General features: G+C 33.8%; 1 protein-coding gene across 4 annotated transcripts in view; it reads left to right on the top strand.

Moving 5' to 3' along the window:
• Positions 1-24,553, top strand: part of ASCC3 (activating signal cointegrator 1 complex subunit 3) — a 340,635-nt gene that overhangs the window by 54,284 nt on the left and 261,798 nt on the right. For all 4 annotated transcript variants that reach the window (XR_004382744.1, XM_032858205.1, XM_032858204.1 and 1 more), the window contains exons 5-8: positions 6,692-6,812; positions 8,443-8,647; positions 9,358-9,499; positions 10,065-10,190. Coding sequence is in view for 3 of the 4 variants with exons in the window: in XM_032858205.1 (XP_032714096.1) it covers positions 6,692-6,812; positions 8,443-8,647; positions 9,358-9,499; positions 10,065-10,190 (594 nt within the window). In the remaining variant the exon portion in view is untranslated. The remainder of the gene's footprint in view (positions 1-6,691; positions 6,813-8,442; positions 8,648-9,357; positions 9,500-10,064; positions 10,191-24,553) is intronic.

Below are 24,553 nucleotides of genomic sequence, written 5' to 3'. Positions count from 1 at the left end.
CATTTGAGTGGTAGAGGCAGTAAATGTTTGGGAACTTAAAATAGACAAGCAGAAAGACTTGACATCTGTTTAGTAGTTGAGATCAGAGATCAAGGGCTGTATGCTCTACCAAATGAGCCCAGCTGGGAGCCCCACTAAGTGGAATTTTTGAGATATTACTATTAATACACTAAAATTTTTCTAGCCTTCATTGCATTTTTTATTCATATTGACCTTGCAAGTAACCAACCCCCATCCTTTCAGGAATTTTCTTAGGAATTTATTTGTGGGTCTAGGTTTCCCCATTTTGTGGAAATTTGCATAAGGTGTTTTTTTTGTTTGTTTGTTTGTTTGTTTGTTTGTTTTTATCCTACTTGTGGGGCTTTATATTTGTCTCTATTACTTCTCCTTAGGATTGGCCAGATATATCAGACTATTTAGAAAATTTAAAATCTTGATTTTACCATGCAACTAATTAACACTTTAACAAATTTGATTTAATATGTCTTCTAGTTTATATATCATTGATAAAATTTTGAAAAGGACAGAGCCATGGGCACTCCTTGAAGAACAACCTTAGTAGCTTAACTCAGTATTGAGATTAATCCCATAATGTACCTAACCATATTGTCATCCAAAAGGATACCTTGCTCACATGAAGATATTGTGCCTATGGTGCTTCACTACATCATTTTTCAGAATGCCCGGTGACTATCTGATACATAGATGGGTTGGTCTCTCTTCTGAAAGAGATCTTTTGGAACTCCTGATAGACTTAGTTTTGACTTTTGATGAATTCTTTAATATTGACTAGTTGGAAATAGAATGGAACAAGGGGCGCCTGGGTGGCTCAATGGGGTAAGTGTCTGCCTTTGGCTCAGTTCATGATTGCAGGGTCCTGGGATGGAGCCCCATGTCCTGTGTCCGGCTCCCCGCTCAACAGGGAGCTGCTTGTCCATCTCCCTCCTCCTCTCTCTCTCTCCCCCCCTCTCTCCTGCTCATGCTCTGTCTCAAATAAATAAATAAAATCTTAAAAAAAAAACAGAACTGACAAACCTTTTATAAATGTTGAAACTTTACTTGCTTTAAAGCCCGAGTTAGTGATTAAATACTTTAATTGTTCATTTTTTGACTAACCTGAGAAACAGAGTTTGAATAGGACATTAACATGACCAAATTTGTGTTTTACTTGGAAATAATATTTTTTTCTCTAAATCTAATCTAATCTAAATCTCTAATATCAGTAAACTGATAATCCAAGATATCTGCCATATTTATTCTGTGGTTTCATAAACAGTATATCTCTGCATCCACCAGTTTGAGAACAGATTTATAGTTCTAATTTAGATTCATTTTCTCTCTCTCTCTTACCATTTTCATAGGATTTATAGCATAATTTTCCATGGTATATTATTCAGAGGTTTACTGTATTTTGCTTTTGTGATGATTGATATTTGTGATTCACTTGATATTGTGTTGGGAATACAGCATCCATTATAGCATTGTTCCAATTGGAATAAAAATGATATAATTAAGAATATAGGATAAAGTGGGGATTACCTTTCCTGAGAGATTCACAAACTACCTTTGTCTGTTTAGAAGTGTTATAAGAAACAAGGACAGAATGCTGTTTTAAAGTTAGTCTGTACATGTTTTGAAATTTTTTTTTACATCTTAGGAATGTAGACTGTTGGTTCATTATTTTGACTCTTTACACTCATTATTTCAATTTAATGAACTATTTCAATTTAATCATTTAATTTAATGATAAAGGATTTATAGTAACTAAGAATTCTAAGAACCTTTGTCTTTGACAGTACCTTAATAATAATATATTGATCATAATAATGGCTTTAACAATTTCTATCAGGGAAAGGATGTTACCTGTCTATTCTCATGTGTCTCCTTTAAATCTCCTATCTTTAATTTATAGCTAGGATACTGAAATTTATCTTTTTCTCTCTCTTCCTCCCCCCCGCCATTTTTCTTTCTTTCTTTCTTTGTAGTTGATGTCTGTTTCTCTACCCACAGCTAACTTTTCCCTCTTTGTTTTTCAACTTGATAGCTTCTGGAACTTGTGTCAATGCATAGAGCAGTGATCCAGACAGCTGTATCTTTACAAATAGTCACACTCATTGCCAAATTAGTTTGTAGTGCAAATCTTGAGTGAGAACTGCACCTGCTCTCAATGTGGATGAAAATGGCAAATGTTAGGGAAAGCGTAATTTGGGGATTACTTTAAAACTGATGACAGCTGATCTCAGAATTCTTCTGGGGATTCTTCATCTCAGAAGTCATGGAAGTCCTACTATTCAGAGCAAAACAGCCTTCTTGTCTCTTTTGCTGGGTCTTAGGTGTGTTATTTTTAAGAAATAATGGGCTAAAAAAAGAAAGGAGGAAAGAGAAAGAAAGGGCTCTTTGAGCTGCGATGTTTCTCCTGAGGTGTTACATTAAAAGTTGTATTCCAGATATACTGGTGTTTTCCTTAAAGTTACGTTGGACTAAAACTTTGTGAATCTCTAATTTACCATGTGTGAACACTGTATTTCAGATTAAGTAAACTTGAGGAAGTCAAGAATATGTATAAGGGTAACTCTGCCATGATAAATCATTTTCTTATAGAAGAAATGGTCTCAATTTAAGAATTAACACATTCTTTTGAGAGTTGTTAGAATGTGAAAGACTTTTCATGCTATATGTAGAGAACATTTCTTGCTGCAATTCGTTTGTATTATGGGGATATCATTTTTTTTTAATTTGCTGGTTTTAAAATATCATGCTTAACCTTAAGCACAGGGCTTACATTGAACTAATAACAATTCTCAAAACATTCACTTAAAATTTTTACCGCGAAACTTGTACCAATCTATATCTTTCAACCATAAGTAATTTTTTTGTTACTTTTGGTATTTTAGTTTAAGCCATTTTGGTTTATAATTAAAAATAAAGCTTCATTGATACATAAATCACAGTTCATCCCTTTGAAGTGTATAAATCACTGGTTTTTAGTATATCCGTAGATATGTGTAGCCATCACCACAGTCGTTTTAGAGCATTTTCTTTACTTCAAAAAGAAATCCTAAACGTTTAACTTCTATCCTTCTATTCCCTCCTTGACTCCCTTCCCAGGCCTAAACAACCACAGATATACTGTCTTTAGAATTTCTCTATTCCTGGACACTTCTTATAAATGGAATCTTATAATATGTGGTCTTTTGTGACTTCTTTCACTCATCAAAATGTGTTTAAGGTTTACCATGTTATACACTACTACATTCCTTTTTATGGCTTAGTAATATCTGTTGTAAGTACATACCATATTTTATTTATCCATCCTTTAGTTGATGGACATTTGGGTGGTTTCTACCTCTTGGCTATGTGAATATCCATATTTATATATAAGTCTTTGGACATATGGCTATAAATTCTTTGGGGTATATTCCTAGGAATGGAATTGCTGGGTCACATTATAATTCTGTGTTTAACTCACTGAGGAACCAGAAAACTGTTTTCCACAGTGGCTGCACAATTTTTTATTTCCACAAATAATGTATAAGAGTTCCAGGTTTCTCCACATTCTTGCCAAGATTGTTATTTTCCAGTTTTGGTTTTTTTTTAAATGGCTTTTCCAGTGGTTCTTATGATTTTGATTTGTGTTTCCCTGATAAATAATGATGTTGAGTATCGTTTCACCCATTTATTGGCCATTTATATATTTTCCTAGAGTAAATTCAGATCTTCCGCTCAGTTTTTAGTTGATATATTTTAATTGGTGATAAGAGTTCCTTCTGTATTCTGGGTATAGACAGTGATTGTACCAGTCTCTTGCCAAATACGTTATTTTCAAATATTTTCTCCCATTCTGCATTTTCCCCCTATGTTCTTGATAATGTCCCTTGAGACAGTTTTTTATTTTGCTAAAATCCAAATTATCTGTTTTCTTCTGTTGCTCATGCTTTTGGTGTCATATTTAAGAATCCTTTGCTAAATCTGAGGCCATGAAGATCTTTTCTGTTTTCTTCTAAGAATTTTATAATATTTAGCTCTTACATTTAGATCACTGATCCATTTTGCATTAATTTTTGTATGTGGTATAAGGGTCTAACTTCACATTATTGCATATGACTAGCTAGTTGTCCCAGCATCATTTATTGAAAAGTCTGATCTTTTCTTACTGAATGGTTTTGTCATGCTTTTAGAAAACTTATTAGTTTGAATAGTATTTGAATGGAGTCTTTAGTATTTTCTATATAGACGATCTCCTATTGGAAATAGTTTTTTTTTCTTCCTCTTTGATCTGAGTGTCTTTTATTTCTTTTTCTTGCCTAATTGCCCTACAATGCAATATTCAGTAGAAGTTACAAATACAGCCTTTCTTGATCCATTTCTGTTCTTACTATTTCACCATTAAGTATGATGTTAACTAAAGAATTTTCATAAATGCCTTTACCAGGTGGTGGAAATACCTGTCTAAGCCTAGTTTTTTGAGTGCTTCTATCATGAAAGGCTGTTGGGTTTTGTCAAATGCTTTTTCTGCATCTGTTGCGCTGATCACGTGGTTTTTGTTTTTTATTTTGTTGGTCTAATACATCAATTGATTTTCTTATGTTGAACCAACCTTATATTCCTGACATAAATCTCACTTTGTCATGGTGTGTAATTCCTTTTATATATTGCTGGACATGGTTTACTAATACTTTGTTGAGGATTTTTATGTCTCTCTTCCTAAGAGATTGGTCTGTAGTTTTGATGTGTTTGTCTGGTTTCAGGGTCAAAGTAGACCTGGGAAATGTTCTCTCTTTTGTTTTCTGGATGAGTTTGTAAGGAATTGACATCACATCTTTTGAATGAATTTACCACTGTAGTCCTTTGGACCTTCACTTTTCTTTGTGGGTAGTTTTGATTACTAGTTTAATATTTCACTTGTTATAGGTCTGTTCAGATTGTCTGCTGTTTGGTAGTTTGTGTCTTTCTAGGAATTTATTTTATCTAGTCTACCAGTGCATGGGTTTATAATTGTTATTTGTTTATTTGTTTAGTGATTAGCTGGATTATTTTAGTACAGACAAGTCCTCTCACCCTTACCCCACAGTATTTAGATTCTAATATATTCTTCAAGGAGGCACACTTTTGATTAAAGACAATCAAAGTAGTTTTGGCAGGAGCCTCTGCTTTTCTTACCTTGAGGACACCCAACTATTAAATTTACCAGTTACCAGATAATTGCTCTGTTGTTTGTAGAAATGTCCTGGGGCATAAATTGCTCCATAAACTAATCCAGCAAATTTGGGACCCCTTTAAGGAGTAATTCAATTCCAGAGATGCTGAGCTGTTGTTGGTATTTATTCTCACTCAAAAGGACTCCTCCCACTTGTCTCTCTTTAATTCTCTTTTGTAACCCAGTATTGAATTTGTGAATCTCTAGTTATAGTTAACCACAGTCTGTGCTGTTTTTGAGATGGCCCTAAGGCTTCAACTTCCTGCCACATTGCAAATGAGGACACACCTTTGGAAGAAATTGGGACCCTTTTTTTTTTTTTTTTTAATCGCCTAAAATCTTTGATGCAAACTCTGAAGCTAGGAGTGGGGACAAAGGAAAGCTTATCTCTTGAGTGACACTGCGGCTTTAGGAGCTAAGTACTTGATGGGAGGAGGGTAGGCAGTAACCTAAGTTCTTGGCTTGCCTCTCCTGATGTGGAATTAGTGCCTTATGAGCCAGGGTGAGAGTGATTGGTTTCTGTGATGTTTAGCCCAAAAGTCAAAGTGTTCCAGGACTGGGGACTGTGGCCTTGTATGTAGATAATGTCTGCAAAATGAACAGTAAAAATAAAATATTTATTAAATATTTACCATTTCATATATACTTATCATAAATTCCTACTTTGTGATTTGTGTGGAGTCTCTGAGAACAGTTAGAATTTGACTAATATAAAATCTTCACATGTAAAATTAGATAAAACATTTCTGGACAGGAAGAAAATATATCCTCTAACCACATCTGAAGAAGTCTAAAAGCTTTCTGGAGCAGTTATTTCATACAATCATGTGATTGAAAGTCTTTCTAAATCACCAGTTCTCTGATTCTGAAATCAGCTTAATCTCTGGCAATTACTCTGCATAAGATACACATGGAAACTTTTATAAAAAGTTAAAGCACTTATGGAACTGTGTTTTAGATTTCAGATTTATTAAGCATTAAAAATTATTAATTAAGCATTAAAATATAAATTTAATAAAAATAATAAAATTAATTAAGCATTAAAAATTTGCAAGTCATGAATCATTAAAACATTTTAATGGTTCTTTAACTCTATAATGGTAGCTGATATGTGTAGTAAGTTGTAAGAAGAATGGTACTCTGGACTCTATTTGTGAAAACCAGAATAGTATAGTAAAAAGCAAATTAATTTTGGAATTTCCTTAGGTTATACCAAGAAAAGCCAAGTGTAAGAGTTATTTGTTCTGTGATTTAGTTTTATATATAAAACATAATTATTTTGAAAAGTTGAATCATGTGCTTTAGTAATTGCAAATTGATTTCATAAAGCTGAAAAATACATAACAATATGAGGAGTTATTTTTCTTTCCTGAGTTACTGTTTTTTAAAAAATACTTTTTGGGTACTTCTTTCTCTGTTAGTTTGGCACAAGGTTTAATAACTTGAAAATGGTGAGTTTGAGGTAACAGTTATTTTGATTCTTTTTCTTTTAAGCTCTTTGAACTGCTGGGACCTGATGGACTTGAACTTATTGAGAAACTCCTTCAGAACAGAATTACAATTGTGGATAGATTTCTTAATTCTTCAAATGATCATAAGTTGCAGGCTCTTCAAGGTAAGAAAGTATTCAGTGGTAATTCTAATTTAATGGAAACATTCACTGGTTAGCAAGTCTTTTAAAAATAATTATGCTTGGGGCGCCTGGGTGGCTCAGTGGGTTGAGTCGCTGCCTTCGGCTCGGGTCATGATCTTGGGGTCCTGGGATCGAGTCCCGAATCGGGCTCTCTGCTCGGCGGGGAGCCTGCTTCCCCCTCTCTCTCTCTGTCTCTCTCTCTCTGCCTACTTGTGATCTCTCTCTGTCAAATAAATAAATACAATCTTTAAAAAAAAATAATAATTATGCTTTTAATATTATTTGGTCTATTATATAATTTAGTGATACCGCTTTTTAAGGTAGATTTTAAATCTGGCAGATTATGCAACAAATATTAATGCCTTAAATAGGGCATATTACAGTAGAGATTCTCTTTATGTTTAGGTATGGCATTTTTTCTTGCTGAAGATTTGAGTAGACAATTTTTTTAAAGCAAATACATACAGTATTTACTCTGAGCTAAGTAGTGTTTTAATTTCTACCCAACTTTTTTACCTTGAAAACTTTCAAACCTGTAGTAAATGTGTAAAATTAATACAGTGAATACTTGTATACCCTTCATCTGGATTTGCTAGTCATTGACATTTTGCTTTCTTTCTCTCTCTTTCTCTCTCTTTCATTATTATTCTCTTTACGTATGCACTCACACACATATACATAAACAAATACCTACTGTTAAACTTTTTGCTGAACAGTAGCCTGACTGCGGCTTAGATGAATTAGAAAACGAATTTTCCCATCTTGATGCTTCACCTAATTCTTTCCTTGTTCTGTGTTGCATCTTGGAGTTTGGTAAGATAACTTGCACTGTGCTCCATCCGAGTATGGACCAAATCTCAGTCTTCATTGTCTTCCTAGCTCAGTTAGCAACAGTGCCTGGAACTAGTAAGTACTCAATACAATGAATGTGTATTGGTTTGGACTGCTTTGAACAACACTTTGAGCAGTTCCGTTAGTGCTGCATTGAGCCAAGATATACTACTTGGAAAGATTTAATTAAACATAGAGGGTAATCTGTTGGAAGAAAAATTTCCTTAATATTGAGGTGACCAAACCACATGTTTAAAGTGGAACTTGTGAACATTGACCTTTCATTGACCTGATTCTTAGTGGCTCTGGCCATCTTCCCATTTTTTAAAAACTCTATTTCCATGAAAAGGTGGATCATGCTCTTTATTTGCCTCGGTCATCTTATAAATATATCCTGAGCTAATGTTAATATATTTTATTATTATGTTAACAGTAAGTGCTAATTAGTATTGATAATTATTTATTGAAATTGTGTAAACAAATAATTTCAGAATTATAAAATATAATTTTTAAGTTCCTGATGTTGTATCTAAGAATTTGTAACACTAAACTATGTAATCTGTATAAAGAAAATATCTCGTGACTTTTCTTAAGCCACTGTATTAATATCGCTTAGATTTTATATTTTTAAAAACCTCTCCTTAAAACATACAATTGAATATGGCAGTTTTAAAAAAAATGAATTAAAACATTTTGCAATCTTACATTTTGGCAAAGGGAAAAATGGTTTTCATAAAGGTTCAATTTATAAAACATGGTATTTCTTAAATTTGCTTCGTAGACAATTGCAAAAAAATTTTAGGAGAAAATGCTAAACCTAATTATGGATGTCAAGTTACTATTCAGTCTGAACAAGAAAAACAATTAATGAAACAGTATCGCCGTGAAGAAAAAAGAATTGCCAGACGAGAAAGAAAGGCTGGAGAAGATGGAGAAGTTGCAGAAGGACTTTTGTGCTTTGATCCTAAGGAATTGCGGATACAAAGGTAATAAAAACCAGAAGCTGAAAAATGCTTCTGTTGTAGTTGCTACGATTATGTATCATCATTTTTTAAACAGTTTAGATGATTCTTACTTCTAGTGTTGTTTTCTTATAAGAACAGTATTTTAATATATGAAAACCTAATTTTCTGGGATAAAAAAGCAGTGATCTTAATTAGAATATTCTTGGTTGCATCTATGTAGGTGAGAGGTTTGGATTACAGAGGTAAGCTATTTTTAGGTGCTGTGCACACGCCACTAGTAAAATTTGTGAACCCTACACAGATTTATCTTGAGACATTTGGGTTTTTTTTTTCCTAGCATAATAAAAATACTTTTCCTCATGTTATTTAGAGTTAGGAAGGAGGAGAAAGATATGAAGGCATTATGGTACTTGTTCTTTTAAATATTGAATCCTTTTTTAAGGAATTTATACCTTGTTACACATCCTTGGATTATGGTAAACAGAATTATAAATAAGGAACATTAAATTAAACTTATCAGATGATATTATCTAAAAATAGTACCTAAAGAATGTGTTAACTCCTATGTAGTTACACGGAAAATTTCAGGATTGCTAATATCTTTCTTTGTATTGTAATTTAGTTTCTTCTACTTTATAATGGAAGGCTACCTGAAATAGTTATCATCGTGAGTATTTTAATATATGCAAGATAAAAATTTCAGATTTACCCTATTATTTTTGTATTTACAGAGAGCAGGCACTTCTGAATGCTAGAAGTGTTCCAATTCTGAGCAGGCAAAGAGACACAGATGTTGAAAAAATACGTTATCCCCATGTTTATGATTCCCAGGCTGAAGCCATGAGAACATCAGCATTCATTGCTGGTGCAAAGGTATGTTATTGGTATATGACCACTTTGAGATAATATGTCTATTCTGAGGAAATAATACATAGATTTTCCTTATTTCTTTTGTGACTCTTGTACTTGTTGATATACTGTGCTGACTTTTAAAATAGTGGGGAAAATGAGAATACGGTGTATGCAAAATTCTTGACACATAGTAGGTATTCAAAACATATTTGCTCTTTTCCCTTCAGTTATTTATGGAACTTGTATTTTTGAGTTTTAGTGGTTGCATTACTTTTTGGTCTTTACACTATACATTGCACATTTTTCCTAGCCACACAAGTACATCTGTCTTCAAGAGACCATCTAATAAATACATACTTAAAATTCATCAGCATAATAGGTGTTTTATATGAGAGATCTGATATATGAATAATTTGTGTGTATGTGGGTTTTTTTTTTTTTTGTATAGACTTGTTTTTCTTTAAATTTGCTGTATTTATTTACCAGTTCTACGTCTAAAGCCAGTAGTGTTCTCTCTCTCTCTCTTTAATTAAAGAATCTTTACCAGAACTATTCTTTAATTGATTTTTATTTTTTGTATTTATAGATGATTTTACCAGAAGGAATCCAAAGAGAGAATAACAAGATGTATGAAGAAGTAAAGATTCCCTATAGTGAACCAATGCCAGTTGGCTTTGAGGAAAAACCAGTTTATATCCAAGACTTAGATGAGGTGAGGTGATCATTTTTTATATTTATTTATTTTAAAGATTTATTTATTTTTAGGGAGAGAAAGCAGGAGAGAGCATGCAGATGAGTGGGGGTGGGTAGAGGGAAAGAACTAAAAGCAGACACCCTGCTGAACGTGGAGCCTGAGGTGGGGCTCAATTTCAGGACCCCGAGATCATGACTTCAGCCAAAATCAAAAGCTGTACGCTTAACCCATTGAGCCATCCAGGTGCCCCAAGATCATTTTAAAAAGTTGATATTTTTGATGCTTGGTATGTTTTATGAATAGATTTGTAATAGAAAAATTATACACACACACACACACACATTTTTTTTAAAGATTTTATTTATTTAATTGAAAGAGTGAAAGAGTGAGAGAGAGAGCATAAGCAGGCAGAGAGGTAGGCAGAGGAAGAGGGAGAAGCAGGCTCCTCACTGAGCGGGAGCCCCATGTGGGACTCTACCCCCAGGACCCTGGGACATGCATGACCTGAGTCGAAGGCTGATGCTTAACAGGCTGAGCTACTCTGGTGCCCCTAGAAAAATTATTTTTAAAAGTCAGTAGTTGGCTGACATACTAGAGAGAATATATGCAGTTGTTTACTAAAGAGGTACAGGAGGGGAGTTTAAATTTTCTGGGGTTTTCTTTTTAAAGAATTTATTTATTTATTTGAGTGAGAAAGAGAGGAGTGGGAGCAGGGGAGGAGCAGAGGGAGATGGACAAGCCGGCTCCATACTAAGCACGGGGCTGGACTAGGAGCTTGATTCCACAACGCGGAGATCATGACCTGAGCCAAAAACCAAGAGTTGGACACTCAATGGACGAAGCCACCACGGGCTCCAGGGGAGTCTAAGTTTTAAAAACTTATTCCTTCACACATTAAACATATCCTTGTATATATATATTTCTATAATTTCATGTTTGTTTTGGTTCTTTCAACTAATGTTTGGTTTAATTTACGTAGGCTGGCTTAAACCGTTTAAAAGGATTCAATTATTGATGTACCAGATGGTCAGCATATAAAACAACAGAATATGATTTGAAGAGGGGATCAAATTCTAAATTGTTTTATTTTTCTCAACTTTTAAATTTTGAATAATTTCAAGCCTCTGGAAAAGTTGCATGAATAGTATTATCCATATATCCTTTGTCTCCTCTGTGTACCATTTGTTAAAATTTTGCCTTATTTGCTTTATCTCAAAATAAAATATTTCTTAGTTACTTTTATGTTTATTTAGATTGACTGTTCAGCTTGTGATTTATTATTTTCCTGAATTTTTGGAGTTCTAGTAAATTAGTTTTAGGAAGGGATTATTTATCATTTTGACTAATGTTTAAATTGTGAGGATTTGAGAAAGTTTAATTTATAAAGCTGTGTAGAAAAATAATCTTTCCCTTCAATAAACTTACCAAGCAGTGCCAATCCAGAAGACTCTGTATACTCAACAGTACTGTGGTAAACTTGTACGGTCCCTTGAAAGAGTATACAGAAACATAAATTATATTGAATTTTGCACTCTGGTGGTTTTAGAGAACATCAGTATATTGAGGAGAGTGCTAGTCTGATTTGAGTATTTAAAGTTATTTGGATGACTTCTAGTAATAGGGCATTTACAATTAACTAAATTGTAATGCACACTAATGATTAACTTTGAAATCAGGTTTTCTTGGGATCTGATTTATTGGATTCTTTGTAAATTAAAATAAAAACTGTTCAGATGATTGTTTAAAATGTATTTGGAAACATTTTAATTAGGGTATATATTTGTCAGAATTTACTTTTGCATATTATTTGCCTAGTCAATTCCTTGAAATGTAATTGAGGTCAAATTGAAGTTCTTGATGATCTACATTTAAGGAAGTCAGAATTCATGAGTTTTGAGTGTGCAGGGGTTGGGAAGAATTAGGAAAAGAATTGCTATGTTGAAACAAACTTCTTAAGTCTGTAATCAGAGCAAATATGGAGTATGTAGGAAGGCACATCATCTTATCCCTTTTTATAAGAAGACAGTTACCCCCCCTCATAGATTTTATTTTTATCAATTCCTAAATACTCACCTATACCAAATGCATCCATATATATCTAAAATATGCCCTTTATTTGAAGAAATATGGCAAAGATGTAAGATAGCTGTAGCATATTTATGTAGACAGTGAGAGTGATAATGCAGAGTATTTCATAAACACAGTGTTGATAATGAATAAGAACCTCTGGTCAGTATCTCATCAGCTTTAGACTTAACACAGTTTCAATCAAATATACATCATTTAATGGTTGTCAAACAGTTTCAGTCAAATCAGTTGATTATGAAGACTCAAAGTATATAATCCAGCACTTTATTTTGGCACTTGTCAGGCACCTAGGTTGTTTATTTTCTCTGTGCTACAGGATATAGTCATCTGGATATTAAACTCACAGAAAAGTTGAAGAAATACATAAACATGTACTAAATTGAAAAAAAAATTCTTATAGTATACATATTACTTAACATTAGCCTTTTCTTCATGATCCCAGGGTCGAGTCTGCGTCTCCCTCCCCGTCTGCCCCTCCCCTCTGCTCATTGTTTCTCTCTCCCTCTCTCCCTCTGTGTCTCTCTCTCAAATAATCAATAAATAAATCTTTTAAAAAATTAGGTTAACCTTTCTGTCACCAAAATGAGGTTCCTATATATATATATCTATATATATATAATATATAGATATGTATTCATATATATATTACCTATGATATATTATACATGATATATTATATACGTAAATGTATACATATACGTATATAATATATCATAGGTAATCATTTAGAAATATCAATAATGGAGGTAAGCAAAAAGAGCAGCATAAAGCAGCATAAAGAGTAACCACAGCCAACCAAAATGAACTCCATTTTACACATATATGTGCAGGGGTATTTTGTTTTATAAAATGATATATCATACATATTATTTTTTGTGTATTTATATAAATATCTACATACATCTTTCCATGTCAACAAACATATCTGTAGCATCATTTCTAACTACCATACTGTATTCCATTTTATACCTCTATTACTTTTAAACCAATTTCTTATTATTTCAGTTTTGTTTTCTATAATAAGTTTATATATTAGACTAAAGTTGTAATTTTATATTAGTCAGTTTCATCTTGTGCATCAGAATTACCTGTAGATCTTTTTCAAAATCCAAGTGCCTTCTCCCCTATTAAATTATAATGTCTTGGGATGGGCCCAGATACTTATATTTTAAAGATGATTTTTGGAGCACTCTAAGTGACTCTGAAATACAGCAAGGGCTAAAAATCTATAAGAGTAAATAATTTTATACATAATTCTTTTTAAACTTTACTAGTCATTTTAAGCATTATCATCATGAAGAATTATTTTGTTTAGTGTATTAAATATTAATATTTTTCATGAAATATGAAAACATTATTAACACTCATAATGAATAGATCAGTCATCTTATTTTTCTTTCATATTTATTTCTAAATAAATAACTTTATTCATATTAACTTAGATTATGGGAATAAGAGTTTTCCTTAAATGGGTTAATGCCATCTATAACCTTAATGTCTGTTTGCCATGTAACCTAATATTTTTATGAGTTCTATGGAGTAGGATGTGGACATCAGTGGGAATCGTGGTACGGATCATCACAGTTTAACTTTTCATTTGTTGAAGGTATCAATGTCGCTTATAGTTTTTTGTTCTTACAAATTGTATAATTCTTCTTGGGCTGCCATAACAACAGACATTTATTTTTTCACAGTTCTGGTGGCTAGAAATCCCAGATCAAGGTGCTGACAGATTTACTTTCCTGTGAGGACTCTCTTCCTGGCTTACACACAGGCACTTTCTCACTGTGCCCCTCGCCCTCCCATGGCCTCACATGGGCTTTTCTCTGTGTGGCATCTCTTCCTCTTCTTATAAGAACAGGAGCTCTATTGGATTAGGACCTCACTCAGATGACCTTATTTAACCTTGTTACTTCTCTAAAATCTTTGTTTCCAAACACTGTCACATTGGGAGTTAGGTCTTTAATTTATGAACTTTGGGGGAACTTAATTTTATCCATAATATGGATAAAGCTGCACTAGACGTTGGCCTACAGGGTTTTGTGTGAATGTAAGTTTTCATTCCTTTGGAGTAAATGCCTGAGCATGCAATTATTGGGTCATATTGTAGCTGCATGTTTAGTTTTTTAAAAAACTAACATTTTATAGATGTTACCTAGAGTAACATTTTATATTCCCACCAGCAATCCAGTATGACTCAATTTCTCCACATACTTGCCAGCATTTGATTATCACTATTTTTTTTAGCCATTTTAATTTATATTTTTATATTTATATTTTTATTTTAACCTTTCTAACTGAATGTAGAGATTTCCCATTGTGTTATTAATTTGCACTTCCATAAGCAATAATAATATTGGAGAATAATGCATTCAAATGCAATGTGTCATTATAAGTACATAATTAAACCATTTGATGTCCTGTCACTTTAGATAATGATCCCACCAGATGTCATTAACATGAATAGTAATTGAAACCTCAGGAAAAAATATAGGTGTTAACAGAATGTTTGTTTAGTGGATGCTTTTGTTGGCTTAGATCTATTTTATACAACATAGGATCTTTATGGATCACAAAAAGTACTCCAGCAGATGGTATCTTTCTCTTTTCACTGAGTACATAATTGCATGCCATTCCTAACAGTCCTATGGAACCATAGATAAAATCCTCTTATGACTGAATGTCACCTCAGGTAATTTTGTCCTGGTTGCAATGCAGAGTTGAGGGTTGACAATAGAGCTGCTGGAGTAGTTCAGGACAGAAACGCTAAGCACCTAAATTAAGAAAGTGGCAGCCTATATGAAAAATGGGATAAAAAAGAATAATTTAGGTACAAGTGTATATCAGTTCTGATAACTGATTAAATGGGAGGGAATGAAGCAGAGAGAAGACTCTAGAATGACATCTCAGTTTTTGTTTGAATCTAGAACGATGTCTAGGTCATCTTGAGTGAACGATAGTGTCATTTACCAAGGTGAGGAATAGAAGAAAAGGAGAGGTTTGTACCTGTTCAGTCCAGGAGGCAGAAAACCACTTCGGTTAAGAACAGAGCCTCCGATTCCAGCCTGGCCTAGTTTGAATTGGATCCTCCACTTTCTAGCTGTGAGATTCAGGGCAGGTTACTGTCCTCTGTGGGATCCAGTGTTGCATTTGTAAAGTTGGAATAATAGTACCTTCCTCATAGTTTAATTGTGAGGATTAAATTTATTAATATATATAAAAAAACTTTGAATACTATTAAGGATTTAATACATTTTATGTAAAATGTTAGCTTAAAATGAAAAATGTAATGATGAAAACACTGTGATGTCAAGAGTATAGCTAAAGCAAAAAGACTTATTGTTACTTCAGCAATAATATTTAGTTAAATAAATTACTCCTGTATTCATTCATGCTATTTGGCTATTCTTTCATTCCAAACACATGTGGGAGTAGTATCGGATACTATCCTACAAGATCAGGAAGAACTAAACTTATAGTCACTCTATTAAGACATCTAGAGTACTTTCTAATTATTTCATAGAAACTAAAAAAAAGTCATAATTACTGACATCTGTGGTTATTCAAGAGAGACATTTTGAAAAAAGAGAGATAGAATAAATATAAAAAGTACTACTTTTCCTGTTTTACTTTGTTTTCTAAACCTGATGTGGGGATCCTAGAGCCAAAGCATTTATTGACACAGTTGGATTTGATCAAAATTATAAAGACAAGAAAAATAAAGAAGCATCCAGAAAAACACTTCACAGTGTGGATCTTTTTCATGAGACCATGAAATGGGTGAAATGTTGCTAAAACCTGGACATGCCCCCAAATAAAAAGCCTTTTCTGAAGTGTCCCACAAGGCTGTTTATTACACTGTCAAGCATATCATCAGTTTCATCAGAACCATGGCCTTGCATCACTCAATGCCTTTTTAAGAGGTGGTAACAAGAAATAATAACAAAGTATAAAGTTGAAAGTTGCAAAGTGAGTTTACGATATTGTTTACACTGATAGGGATCTTAGCAAAGATTTCACACATTTCATGGAGAATGAAATGGTGTAGCACAAATTAAATTTCTAACCATTTATATCAAATTCTGTTTCCCTTGATAAATGCTTTGCTTCACCTGGAGATTGGAGCCATGAGAATCTTGATTCTTATAGACTTGTTTGCTATATTTGATGCTAATACCATCAAAACAAACAAATGAACAAACATGTAGGTGTAGATTACTTCTATATCCTTATAATTCCTACAATTCATTTTTATTCTTTTTGCTTTAACAGTCTTTTTAAGACATTATGATATCTAGGGGCACCTGGATGGTGCAGTCGGTTAAGCATGGAATGGTTTCAGCCCAGGTTGTGATCTGAGGGCTTGAGATCAAGCCTCATGTTGGGCTCTGTGCTCAGCACGGAGGCAGCTTGACAGTCTCTCCCCCTCTCTCTGTCCCTCCTGCTCATGTGCACTCTTTCTCTCTATCTCAAATAAGTAAATCTTTAAAACAAAACTTAAGATACCTAATAATAACGAACAAAATTTTTATACTTGTGTACCTATCAGGTTACCCCTTTATGCTGTGTGTTGATCCAGATTTCCATTTGGTATTTGTTTCTTATAGTGCAGGTTTGTTGATGAATTCTTCCAGCTTGGTATGTCTGGAAAAAGCCTTCATTTTGTCATTGTTCTTGACAGATATTTCTTTTGATATAGAATTCCAGGCTGACAGTTTTGTTTTTTTGTTTTGCCAGTCCCTATAGATGTAATTGTATTTTATTGCTTTCATTGTTTCTAATAATAATGAGCATGCTTTTATTATGCTTTTATTCTTAATCTTTCTTTCTGGGTAATATGCTTTTTTTCTGGTTGATTTTTAAGATTTTTCCTTGTTATTGGTTTTAGGCAATTTGATTATGATGTGACTTTATATTAGCTTTCTGTCATTGTACAAGAAATTACCAAAAATTTAGTTATTTAGAACATCCATTTATTATCTCCAAATTCTGGAAGTCTGATTTGGGTGGGCTTAACTGGGATCCTATGTTCACTGTTTCATAACAGCAAAACTATTGTTTTAGCCAGGCTGGTCTCTTATCTGGAAGTTCTGGGGAAGGATTCGCTTAACAAGTGCGTTCAGGTTGTTGGCTAAATCCACGTCCTTAGAGTTGTGGAGCTGAGGTTCCTGATTCTTTGCTGTCTATTCTTAGCTCCTCAACACTACCCACATTCTTTGGCATATGGCCCACCCCATCTTCATAGCCAACAAGGCAGTGTCAAATTTCCTGTGTGCTCTAAATCTCTCACCTCTTCTGATGGTGAAAAAACTCTGACTTTAAAAGATTCGTGGGATTAGGTCAGAGTCACCCAGATAATCTTCCTTTCTAAAGGTCCGCTGTTGCATGTAGCGTAACGGAATCGCAGAAGTAACATCCGTCATATTCATAGTTCAGAGGTTTATGCAGGGAGTAAGTACACTGTGGAGTGTGGCAGGGATTGAAGAAGAAGTCTTGAGAGCCAGTTTAGAAATCTGCCTACCACTGCCTTGATGCAGTTTTCTTCAGGGATTTTGTGCATGCTATTGGTTAAGTATCTTGGATCTGTGGGTTTCTGGTTTTCATCAAATGTGGGAAGTTTCCAGCCATTATTTTTTCAAAAGTTTTCTACGCCTTCCTCCCTCTCAGGAAGTCTTATCAAAGATATATTAGGGTTCCTGAAGTTGTCACACAGCTTACTGATGTTCTATTAACTCTTATTTTGTTTATTTGATATTTTTCTCTCCTCATGCTTCATTTTGGGTGGTTTCTGTTGCCTTGTCTTAAAATTCACTGATCTTTTTTCTTTGGTGTCTAAGATACTGTTCATACCATTCAGTGTATTATTCATCTAGCACTGAAGTTTTGTCTCTAAAAGTGTAATTTTTTTTTAATTTGATATCGTCTATGCCTCCACTTGCATAGTCATTTCTTTTTTTTTTAATATTTTTTTAGAACATTTTATTTATTGTTTGACAGAGAGAGACACAGCAAGAGAGGGAACACAAGCAAGGGGAGTGGGAGAGGGAGAACAGGCTTCCTGCTGAGCAGGGAGCCCAACGTGGGGCTCGATCCCAGGACCCTGGGATCATGACCCGAGCCGAAGACAGTGGCCACCCAGGCGCCCCTGATAGTCATTTCTGTAGGTTGGGGTTAGCAAACTTATTCTGTAAAGGGGCAGATAGTAATTATTTTAGGCTTAGTGGACCACATAAGGTCTCCGTTCAACAGTCATTATTCTTTTATTGTTTCTTAAATTACTCATTCAAAATGTAATGACCATTTGTAGTTTATAGGCCATAAAAACCAAACCAAACAAAACCAAAAAAAAAAAAAAAAAAAAAAAACAAAAGGAAAGAAAACCAGGGGCACCTGGGTGGCTCAGTGGGTTAAAGCCTCTGCCTTTGGCTCAGGTCATGATCCCAGGGTCCTGGGATCGAGCCCTGCATTGGGCTCTTTGCTCAGCGGGGAGCCTGCTTCCTCCTCTCTCTCTCTGCCTGCCTCTGCCTACTTGTGATCTATGTCTGTCAAATAAATAAATAATTTTTAAAAAATCTTTAGAAAAGAAAGAAAACCAAACAAAACAAAACAAAAAACCAAAAACAAAAAGAAGTACCCAAGATGTCTGGCTAGATTTGGCCCATAAGCCATAATTCGGTGACCTTTGCTCTAGTTATTTGAAGGGTCCGTCATTTGTGTTATTTCTTGATTTGTTTTAGTTGCTCAGATCAGTTTATATTCTTATTATAATTTTTTTCCTGCCTTTTACCATGCACATTTTTTGTGAAAACCAGACATTGCGATTTTATCTTGTTGGGTGCCAGATATTTTTTGTATTCTTATAAACATCCTTGAGTTTTTTTCCTAGAATATAGTTAAGTTTGAGTCAATTTGACCCTTTCAGGTCTTGCTTCTAAAATTTCTTAGGTGGGTCAACGCAGCATTTAAAGGCTAGTTTTGCCTCACTATTTAGACACAGCCCTTCTGAGTAGAGTACTCTACATAATTACCAGTAAAATAAGAGGTTTTCCACTATTGGTAAAGAAACAGAGCTGTTCCAGACCCTATCAGGTGAGGTTTGAGTTTACTTCCTCTAATCCGTTTAAGTGGTTCTTTCCCCTACCTTGGGTGCTTTTCTCATATGCTTGTGCTAGTCAGCAGTCACCAGAGACTTAAAGGAAGCTCTTTGGAATTCCAATCTCTGGAGCTATCAACTCTCTCCTTCTGATTATTATATATTTTTAACAACAAAAATATCTCCCCCAAATGGAGAAACTCTGCTCTAAAGGGAATGAAGTAGAACCTGAAGCTGATGCAGTTGAGAATTATTATTCCATCAAAACTGACAAAATCCCTGTGTTTTAACAGAATCTTCAGTGTTTATTTATGGATTTTATTTTTCTTTTTGAACCAAAAGCAGCAGATTACTCTGAAAATTGGGAGTTTTAGCAAGTTAAAAGAAGGTGTGTTTTCCCCCTTCTTTCTGAGGGAGGCCAATGGTTTATTGCATTCCCAAATAAGTTGTTATTAAAGAAAGGAAATAATCCTATTTTCAGAATTACACATTATCTGAAAAGTGAGATCTGTACTCTGAAGTAAGGTCTTAAGTAAAATGAGAAAAGAAAAAGAAGATTCCACCCCATCTGTTCCCATTCTTTACCTACCTTTTAACTGGGCAGCCCTCCTGCCCCATCCTTCCTAAAAAAATATTTGGCAATATCTTAAGGTACTTTGGGTTGTCACACTAGCAGGGTGCTTCTGTCATCTAATAAGTAGAAGCCAAGGTGCTGCTAAACATTCCACAGTGTATATGACAGCTTCTCAGAACAAAGAATTACCAAAATATCAATAATGCCAAGATTGAGAAACCACAGTAGCACAGAGCCATCTAAGAATTTTATACCCTCCAGAGTTAGATATCTGCAAACTTGGTCCTTTTTTTTTTTTTCCTCTTCTGAGCATTGAATGGAATCTAAAAATACTACAAAATAAGGTGGTTAAAACTTTCAATCTCTAATCACTCCCTTCCCACGCTTCTTTGACATTGTTGTCATGTATTTTAGTCTCTCTTGTTTTAATTTTTCTCAGATATTATTTTTACTGTTACTATTGTTTACTGTCAGTAATTATTTGGTTTTACCTATATAGTTTGCTCAGTATTTTTTAATTCCATCAGTGCATTCATGTTCTGTGACTTTTCCTTGCCTGAATTTTCTTTAGTGAGAATCTGATACTGACAAAAAAATCTCTCAATTTCTGTTAATCTAAAATGCCTTTAATTTACCTTGTTCTTGAAAGATATTATTGCTGGTAATGGAATTCTCAGTTCGTGCTTATTTTCTCTTACCGCACTAAAGATATTACTCTATTGCATCCTATCTTAAAACATTAAAGATGTCCTTATAACATCATCTGCTTTTCATTTTTAATTGAGTTTTTTTGTTTGTGAGGTAAGCTTTCTCTCTGACTGCTTATAAGAGCTTCCTTTGCCCTTGGGATTTCCAGTTTTATCACATCTCCAAAATAAATCTTTTTTGTTAACTTCTTGTTCATTTTCTTATTCTGTGATTTGTTTAATGTCATCAACCAAAAGAAGTAAGGAAGGAAAAATGATTTTATATTTTTCATGTACCTATAACTTGACATTATTAAAAATGAAAAAAGAAATAGGTGTGTTTCCCTTGTCTTCCTTGAGCTTGCATCATAGCTGGGGACATTAAAAAAAAAAAAAAAGTCCCCTGTGCTGAGCATTTACAAACAATGTACTGTAGAATGCACTAAGTACAAAATCAGTAGTGCGGGTTTAATCGATCGTATAGAAGGCAGAGGGATTAGAGCAGGCTGTGGCTGCTAATGACAATTTCTTGGAGAGCATGAGGCTTGAGTTGTTTCTTGACTGCTATGTTCAGGGGGAATTGATCTTTATCTGAACAGTGACAATGAATTTGACAGTGTCTTTTTGTAATAGAGCTGGGTGTGGAATGTACAGAGAAAGGAACATTTTTAATTTTTGTGATGAAAACTTTGTGTGGACCTGGTTTAAAATAGTAGAGATTATGTTATGTCCATACTACTATTTCTATAGAAACTATAAAATGGTGTTTCTGTTTTAAAAACTTGGTCGCTGACAGATCACTATTTTATGATTAGAGTATTATGTGAAGTATTATTATGGAAAACTCTAAGGAAAACCCTAAAAATTTCTCAGCTTACTCTCAAAAGTAGTTAGGGATTTTTAAGTATTCTGTCTCTGTGAAAAGGTTGCTTTTGATGGACTATATAATGTTTTGGAGGTCAATAGGGGTTCAATGTGTAAAAATGTGATGTATTAGCTTTCTTAGAAAGTTGTAAATAAGATATTTTTATTTATATGTGACTCCCAGCAGTTATTTAAATTGTGATTAAAATGTAATGTTTACTTGTTGTGAAAGTGCTCTGTAGTTCAAATATATGAAATGGCTAGGTCTCATTTGAAGGGAAATTCTATCTATAGTTTTCCTTATAAAGAAGAATTTATTTTGTCTGTATACTGTGAACTTCTTTGAGATTATAGTATCATAAAGTGTACTGGGAACACTTGCAAATTGCTAACTAGGAAAAGGGCATCAGCTGTTTGAAAAAAACCCTGCTAAACTAAAGAGAGTTATAACTAACACTTGCTCTTCTAGCTAGGCATAATCTAACAAAAGGACTTTCTTTACAACATACACTTTGTTGATTTTATGACGAGAAATTAGAAGAGAGATTAAAAGCCTAAAACATATTGTGCTGTCCCAGAATAATAACTTTAGAACTCAAATGAATCCAGAAATCTGAAAAGTAGATGAATTTAACTTGTAATGTGAGAATTTCAAATTGCTTTAGAAATAGACTCAGTCCATATCTTCCAATATATCTATGTATTGTGGTTACATGGACCTATTATAATAAACAAATATTTGATATGATTGTATTGCTATGTATAGATTTTCATTATTTTCCTCTGGAAATATGCATGGATTGATTATCATTCATCAATAATCATTTCTTGAGCTCCTGATGGATGCAAGGCATTGAACTAGGAGGTATGATGGGTGCAAAGCAGTTTAGAATTATGATCCTGCCTTTAAATGAAATTTATCCAGTTAAGCAAGTAGAACTGAGGTTAAATTCCACCCTTGGCACATTTTGTGTTTTGGATCAGAGTACATAGCACCTCTGAATTTCAGTTATCTCATCAGACTATTTATTTTAAAGATTATATGAGTCAACACACAGAAAATGTGTAGCTGTGTGTGTGATACATTTTAGGTGATTAGTAAAGTCCCAGACTGAGAAATAATTATATAAACTGTTCTCACATGATAGCTGAGTTTTGCTGTTTAATTGGAAAGGGTACACATTGAGTCTATTAAGAGATATTGCTGGGTGAAATTATTTTGGTATAAATAACTTCAGAATTCCTCAAAAATGAATGTTGAAGTAGTGTAGAAGACAGTTTTAAATTAATAAAAATAGAATAAAGTGACTTATGTTTCTTTAGTTAATACTCTGCATTTTATTAAGTACCTTATATTGCATTTTCTAACTTAATTCCCCCTTGTAAACTCTGTAAGCAACTTTAGAGAGGATAAGTTTAAATTTCATCCAGTGGTGCAAATATCAGTGACTAAACATAGGCTACCTTGCTTTTTACACTCTTCTTTTTAAAAAAGATTTATTTATTTTACAGAGAGAGAGAGTGTATGTGTGCAATTATATAGGGAAGGGCAGAGGAAGAGTGGAAGGGAAGGCTGACTCCCTGCTGAGCAGGGAGCCCGATGCAGGGCTCCATCTCAGGACCCTGAGATCATGACCTGAGGGAAATCAAGAGTCAGACACTTAGCCAGCTGAGCCACCCAGGTGCCCTCTTTTTATATTCTTAATAAGCTGTTACATCATTGAGCAGTTTCAGAGTTATATGAAAATAATAATAAGTTGAGATAATTTAAGTATATCAAGGGAAATCATTGTATAAAGGAATCTCAGTGTATTCTTAAGTAATCTACCTAATAATTGTGTTTTATTACATAAGTGTTATGATTTCTTCCTTGTAATGTTTTGCTTATCCTTTCAAATCTCTGCATACTACTCAAGAGGTTCAAGCAAAACATTTTCCTTTTAGAGACCCCTTACTAAATGTATGCCTTCGACTTGATACATGTTTCAAACAAAAGTTTTTCTGAGCGAAAGGTACTTTGTTTTTTCCATAGTTTTTTTTCCCATAGGTTGTGTTAAATTATTAAAGAACAGAAGACTAAGAAAACCTAGTCACTGTGTTGGGAGGTAGGTAGGGAAAGTTAGGATAACATTTTTTAATCTTGCTTGTGCTTGATAATCCTTGGGGTGCTATTAAGAAATGTATGAATTACCATTCCCACCCTAGACAATTGAATGAAAACCTCAAGGGTTAAATTCTGGAAATGTCATTTTTAAAAGCATGCACACTACACTCCCTACCAGGAGTATGAGGAGCCTCTTCTCCAGGCACTGGCCTCCTTGGCATACCTTCATCGGAGCTCCTCTCCAGCAATCTTCAACCAGATCCTTTCCCTACTCTTTTGAGTGGTGTGTTTAATGTATCTGGAACCCTTCTATGTGAGTCTCAGATCTCATGTGGGGAAACAAGTAGTAAATTTCAGTTTAAGGAAGTAATTTATAAGCCCGCTTTATTGCTTGTTTCCCCAATAAATAAATAATTCTCAGATCTTCCATTTTGTAGAAATGACTTAATGATATTACGTTGTGTATTTAAAATGTTAGAAATTTTAAAAGGTACCAATTTAAATACGCATTTTAAAATTTCTGATCTTCAGGAAGTCAATACCATATATGTTCTTAAGCATTGAAATACACACACACACTTGTGTATTAAAATGACCACTCTAAATAAGTCATTAACACTTTTGTTATATGATATATATTTTACTGTTATTATTATTTATAGTAAATGAATTATTGACTTGAAATCAAACTAAGTTATTCCAGTATTGTGGGATTAAATGCAAGTGGAAGCAATCTCTTACCAGTCAGAACAATTCATCTGAGGATTCTATTAATGACAAAATTTTCTTGTTTAAGACAATCCAAGTTTAAAGTGACACTCTTGCTTTATTTAATTAGTTTTGGAAAGCTTAAAGTAATATATAGTGGAAGAAAATTTAAATTAATAAATCACCCATAATTTGATACCTATAACATTTTGAGAGCTTAACTGTGTAAGTGCCAAAATGTTTATCCTTCCTCAAGATTTCAAG

Source organism: Lontra canadensis, unplaced genomic scaffold (assembly GCF_010015895.1).
Source record: "Lontra canadensis isolate GAN:19392208 unplaced genomic scaffold, GSC_riverotter_1.0 scaffold14, whole genome shotgun sequence".
NCBI lineage: Eukaryota > Metazoa > Chordata > Mammalia > Carnivora > Mustelidae > Lontra > Lontra canadensis.
The sequence above is the reverse complement of the archived record's forward strand: the minus strand, read 5'-3'. Positions and strand labels throughout refer to the sequence as shown.